Here is a 6,048-nt window from a genome sequence, read left to right as displayed (position 1 = left end):
GTATGGTGGGGTACCAGCTATACTCTGGTTGTTAAAGGCTTAGGGTGTGGGGGCTTAGGGTGGACCCCCACAGCATACAGATGTAGCCTGGGCCTCAAGTCCTAAGATGGGCACGAGGAGTTAAATAATAATTCCCACAAGTACACGGTGAGTCAGCCACAGACATGGGCAGCTCTCATCCAGCCTAAGACACAGCCCATCTGGGAGAGACCTCCTGGGCCCAAGTTTGCTGATTCTGTCTACCCAGAGACCTACTACTGTGCTTGAGTCACAACCAGTCTGTGCTTTCAACAAGTAGGATGCTTGTGCAATGAGTGCAGCTGGGGGCCTGCCCCTGACTATGTACCTTGGACATCCCTGAAAGCGTGGGTGGGCAGGGACTCCAACGTTCCCAGAACACAGCTCAGAATGGCTCGGGGACGGAAGAGCTCAGAGCTCCGATTTCAAGTTTAGTCAATGACACTCGCTGGGACAGCATAGCAGCCCCGCCATGAGGTAGCGACCCATCAGAAATGGCAGAAGGGGCAATGCCGGTGAGCACCTCTCACGGGGGCTGAGACCTCATGCACTTTGTGCAAGAACTGGCCTCGAATATACAGTACAGGCACCCCAGGCTGGGGCGGCCCAGCCTGTGGGGGGCAGGACATAAGTCACGTGTTTCTGTAGTTTGTAAACAGTCATACAGATGGGTTCTGGGTTTTCTTACAGGAGGGTGTGGGTCCAGGCATTCCATTCAGGTGGAGAGGGGTGAAGGAGAAGATGTGGTCACTTCTGAGCGCTAAGTGTTCTTTAACACTCCCAGGATGAGCAGAGGAAGGATTCCTGGTCATTGCAGACAGACGGTCCAAGTTCCAGATGACCGGCTTTCCAGGTGCGTCGTCCTAAATATCCACTTACCCAGACTTAGCACCGTGTCTGGCAGGGGCCACAGACAAGCCGGACACTTCTTAGTTTCAGCCTCAGACACAGCTCTGGGATGGTTCAGAGAAGGTCTGTCCTTACCGGTTCCTAACTCTCTCATCCTAGGCCTCATGAACAAGCACTGATGTACTCGCCCTAGAGGGAGAAGAGCTAAGCCGAGAGGCGCTATGCTAGCTCTCCAACGTCCGCAAGTCACCATGTCTGCTGAATGGATCCACGCTGGGGTTCGTGGATCCCAGCACGGGACCAGGAAACACAAGACCAGTGAAGCAATAGAGTAAGTGCGGGCCAGTTGAAGGGCAGGGGAAGCCAGGGGTGAGGAATGAAGCTGGTCCCTCTCGTGGCCCAGTCCTATAAATTCAGAGTTGTTCCAGTAGGGGGCGCTAGACACTGATGTCCCTTCATCCCAGCAGCTGAGTCCACAGTACCAAGGGGAGAAGCAAGGAGTCAGTTCCTCCTCACACTAATTGAAAGGGAGGGCCTTTGGCCCAGGCTGGTTTTAAGGCTTCAAAACCTGTTTCTGGAACAACTAAAGAAGCTAAGGGTACTCCTTGTCCCCTTGGGAGTGGAAACATAACTAGCTGGGGGTGGGGGGTTAGGCAAAGGACTTGGTACCCTTACTACCAAAGCCTACCTAGTGGACAGTTCACCAAGCTACATCCCACTGGGACACACAGGACTCTTGGGAGCATGGGCTTCCTGGGTCCTGGGTTGTTGGGGTGGACACTCTGACCTTCAGGGGCTGTGGGCACAAGGCCCAGGTGCAGAAGACACATGTGGGCTGCAGGCATGGCTAGAATAAGGCTGCCCAGCGTGATGCCAGGCCTCAGGATGGAGAAAGGCACTGTGGCATCAGGCGGCCTAGAGACCTGGTCTATCCTAGAAGGTATGCTGGGATGGGCAGGACTAGAACAATGGTCAGAGCTGCAAAGGTGGAGAGGGCTTTGCCTCGTCTGCAGAGCAAGCAGAGGGAGGGCCCCCAGCGTGCCAGAGAGAAGACCCCTGCCAGGAGCGGAGGGAAGAAGGGGAAGAAACTTCAAGTCAGTTTCCAGAAGGCAACAGCAAAACATAAAAATAAAAACCAATGTATTAAATGACAGTGACATTGCTGACCTCCCCAAAGGAACTGTTCAAGCAGCTCCGCTGAGGCCCCTGCAGAGGAGAACCTCAAGGAATGACTGGGTCCCATGGGACTGGATGTAGGTGGCTGTAGGGTTTAGGGTCAGCTGCAGGACTCAGCTGCTTACATCTGGTTTCCATGGTTACCTGAGAACTACCTTGGTGGGCTCAGAGGCAGGTGCAGTGGCTCCAGAGGTGGGGCTAGGAGACACAGAGAGGCTAGCTCACTAGGAGATAGATGGGGGGCTTCTCCCTGCTTCTCAGTCTCACCCTAGGCTGAGGACCTGGAGGAGGGGCAGGGCTGGCTCAGCAGGAGACAATGTGGCTGGCTGAGAGAAAGGCAGGGAACAGGAGGGTAGTGAGGGGACCATGCCCTTTGGCTTCACAGCTTGTCTCCCTCCCCAGCCTCCTGAGAGGCTGAGGAGGGACCGAGGGGGTGGAGGAAGCAGAGAGAGAGAGAGAAGAGCCACACCCTCTGTCCTTGGTGAACCTGGCTGTCTGGTAAGGTCAGGCCACAGCTTCCTTCCCATGCTGGGTAGGCTGATGTCTGGCCACCTTCAGTCCTAACTTCAAGGGTGGGCTGCTGGTAGCCGCCGCATGCTCCAGAACTTCACTGTCAGGTCACTGGGGGAGGACAGAGTGGGGCTGCTCAGCTGGTTGCCTCCAAAAGTAAAGGTTGGGCAGATTTCCCACCTCCCTTACATATGGCTGGGCTAAGGCAGATGCTGCTTAGGACCAGTGGGGACCACACAGGGAAGGGTACTGGGCAGAGGGAGGGCCCAGGTCACAGTCTCAAAGACCCTGCAAGACTGGCATTCCCGGTTTGCTTTGTCTGGGCCTGAGTGCCTTCCCTGTGCTCTCTGACACCTAGGGTTCTGGCCCATTGCTCATGCTTGCAAGAGGGTCAGAGTGGGGGGGGGGTGATCTGTGGGGCCAGGCAGGGCATGAAGTAAGAAGGTTAAGAGTAAAACAGTTTCATACCGTGAAGAAGCAGCTCAGATCGAGGTGGGGAAAGACAGGAAAAGGCAAGAGGGGAAGAGAGAGAGAGGACGGGGGAGGGTCAGGGCAGGGTGGTGGCGCGGCCCTTTATGGCCAGGACTCGTCGAGGAAGGCAGGGGGTGAGTCCAGGGATGTAATTCCATAGCTTCACCCTGCAGTCACTATTGGGGGTGGGAGGGAGGGAGAGAAGAGAGGTAGGAAGAGACGGGAGGGGAGAGAAGGTGGGAACAAGGAGAGAAAAGAAGAAACCCGGCTGAGTAGTGTCCCTGGGATAGAGGGCCTGGCACTGCCTGTCCAGGGGCCAGAGATGCAGCTGGAAGGGCAGAGGTGTGGGGATGGCAGGGCAGTCCTTAGCTCCTGTGTAGGGGTGACAGTGACTGGCATCACTGCAGGGGTAAGTCCTGGCCTGAGGTGCAGTGGTTTCCTGGTGTCCTGCCTAGTGCAGCACCCAGGACATAGGGTGCTTAGTGCTCAGTGCACAGTAGGCACAGAGAGGAGTTCTTTGTGGGGTTCTGCTCTGTGAATGGGATCTGTGTATGGGGGGCACCTCAGAGCCCTGAGCCAGTTGTCAACCCAGTCACTCTAGGAGGGGAGCAAAGCAGCTCTCTCTGCCTAGCGCCTACCTGGAGGCCGTGAAGATGTGCTTGCTGTTGGTGCAGATGGCGTTGATGGGGCTGTCATGGCCCTTGATCTCACCAATGGGTGTGAAGTTGTCCACATTCCAGACCTTGATGAAGCCTGCCCGGCAGGCACTCAGCAGCATGGGCCGGCCGGGTACAAAGGCCAGGGCACACACCCAGTCCTTGTGAGCATTGGGGATTTGCTGTAGAAAGACCAGGACTGATAAGGTGTAGGGAAGGGAAGGCCCGCCCCAGGGTCCTAGGAACACACACACCCCTCCTGCTGGTGGTGGAGGGATGCCGCCCCGGTTCCTGGCAGCTCTTGCTCTCATGAAGATTAGACTCCACCATTCCTGGGAGGGGCTTCCAAAGCCCAGATGTGTTCTTCTCCCCAGTTCCCGCACTCTGACTCTGTGCTCCTGGTGAAGGAGCTAGTCCAAAGTCAAGTGTTCCCACAGAGAACCGGGAGCAAGGGCCCCAACGGAATCACCACAGGCTGCAGGGGGAGGGGCGTGGGGGACAGCAGTCTCGGAGGGGCTCTGTTAGGATCTGGGCACGTCCCTTCCCTCCCTTCCCCGAACCTGAATGAGCTCCTGCTGTTCTAGGTCCCACTTCTTGATGCCGTTGTCTCTGGAGCCACTGAACAGTATGTCTCCTTGGATGGCCAGGCATTCAATGCCATCGTAGTGAGGGGGCTCAAAGTTGTGAGTTGGGCCAATGGTGCCGGTCACACAGTCACCCAGCTGGAACATCTGCGGACGGAGAGGAGCAGAGCTCAGACAGGGGCATGACCAATCGGGACAGGCCTGCAGCACTGTCGGAAGAACATGGTCCCATGGCCTCCTTCTCCTTTTCTCTGCTGCTTTCTATTTTCAGGCCACCAAAGTGTCCAACCGTATCCACAGAGGGCAAACCGAATCACTGGGTTCTAGGTACTTTGTGTTTCCCCCCTATTTATCATTTTAATGGTCGCACCATCTCCCATTCAGAGGCTCTACCTGCATTCCTCACACACTGAGGCTGTTATTTTTTTCACATCTACAGAATAATTCTATCTACATACATCTTCCTGTCTTGTCCAAGACGCCCTCTCCAGTAGCAGTTCCTAGAAGTCTCACTGGGTTTTCTCTGTTCCCAGTAAACAGCACCACTCAGGCCTCAGGGCAGAGGAGACCACGGCTCGTGTCAAGGCAGTAGGTACCTTCACATAGTGGTCCTTGGAGCCAGTCACCACGAGGTCATGCTGGTTTGAAGTCTGGGTGACTGTCAGGCACATCACTGGGCCAATGTGGCCGGTCAGTTTGCCAATGGGCTGGAACCTGCAGTGGGGAGAGAGGCCCAGGCAGGGATAGTGGGTCGGATGCAGGGCACTCACATTGGATCAGGGGACTGGAGGGAACCTGATCTGGATTAGATAGACCTGGCCAGTCTACTCTGTCTCCCCTCCAAAGCAAGATCAAGGACCAAAATTTTCAGAGGCAGGGGACAAGTTCATAGAGTGGGGGACTAGAGGCACAGTTGAGGTCCTGCCCACCCTGGAGTGGGCCACACCATGCAAAAGCCTATGGACCTCCCCTGGGCCTCTTCTCCAGATATTTTACGTAGGTCACCTGTTGAGCTCCCAGATGCGGACAGCGTTGCCAGAGGCAACGTATAGCATGGTGCCTGAGGGGCTGAGGGCCATCTGGTTAATCTGATGCTCTCCCTGGGCACTGGTGATGGCGCGGGTAGATGTGGCCATGCAAGCATCTCCTGAGATCACCTGGCCAGAGGACCTACCCAGAGGGGGGAAAAAAAGCAAAGCCAGAGGTCAGAAGAGTCTACCCACAAAGGCCAGGAAACAAAGCAACTTCACTCAGACCAGCTCAGAAAAGCCACTTCTCCCATGATGCCTCTCTCCCTATCTGGGTAGAACAGCTTTGCCTAGAAGCCGGGCCAGGAGGAGAGCCACACTCAATCCAACATGTCTCTATCACCTGTTGGTGTGCATGGGTGGGTTTGAATAGACTTTTAAGAGTCCAGGGTCAGACTCTGAAGCTGGCTGGTTCATGTAGATATCACTTAACTTCTGAGCCTCTGTTTCCTCATCCCCGCCCCCAGACTTCATATGAATAAATAAATAAATAAATAAATAAATAAATACCAAACAGACAATATATATAAGTAAGGACAGCTTTAGGCTTACAGCAAAACTGAGTGGAAGGCAGTTTTCCTATATACCTCGTTCTTTCCCAACGTGTACAGCCTCCCCCACTGTCAACACCCCACAGCCCAGCCTTTGCTACAGCAGGCTGATCTATAATGGACACATCCTCACCCAACCTCATCGGGCTCATCCTGGGTGTTGTAGATCCTGTAGCTTCAGTCAAATGTGTGACGTTACCTGTGA

At 55.1% G+C, this 6,048-nt stretch overlaps 1 protein-coding gene across 3 annotated transcripts in view; it reads right to left on the bottom strand.

The window, feature by feature from the left end:
• Positions 1-2,609: 2,609 nt before the first annotated feature.
• KIF21B (kinesin family member 21B) overlaps positions 2,610-6,048 on the bottom strand; it is a gene marked incomplete at both ends in the record, with an annotated part of 43,079 nt that continues 39,640 nt past the window's right edge. For 2 of the 3 annotated variants that reach the window (XM_080917637.1, XM_080917638.1), the window contains 5 exons: positions 3,101-3,200; positions 3,663-3,862; positions 4,241-4,411; positions 4,861-4,978; positions 5,270-5,434. In XM_080917637.1, the coding sequence (XP_080773763.1) occupies positions 3,101-3,200; positions 3,663-3,862; positions 4,241-4,411; positions 4,861-4,978; positions 5,270-5,434 (754 nt within the window). Of the gene's footprint in view, positions 2,665-3,100; positions 3,201-3,662; positions 3,863-4,240; positions 4,412-4,860; positions 4,979-5,269; positions 5,435-6,048 lie in introns of those variants that run through there. The other variant, XM_080917639.1, reaches the window with a different exon arrangement.

The sequence above is a fragment of the Micromys minutus genome (assembly GCF_963924665.1).
Source record: "Micromys minutus genome assembly, chromosome: 6".
Lineage (NCBI taxonomy): Eukaryota > Metazoa > Chordata > Mammalia > Rodentia > Muridae > Micromys > Micromys minutus.
Note: the sequence above shows the minus strand (reverse complement) of the source record. Positions and strands in the feature narration are given on the sequence as shown.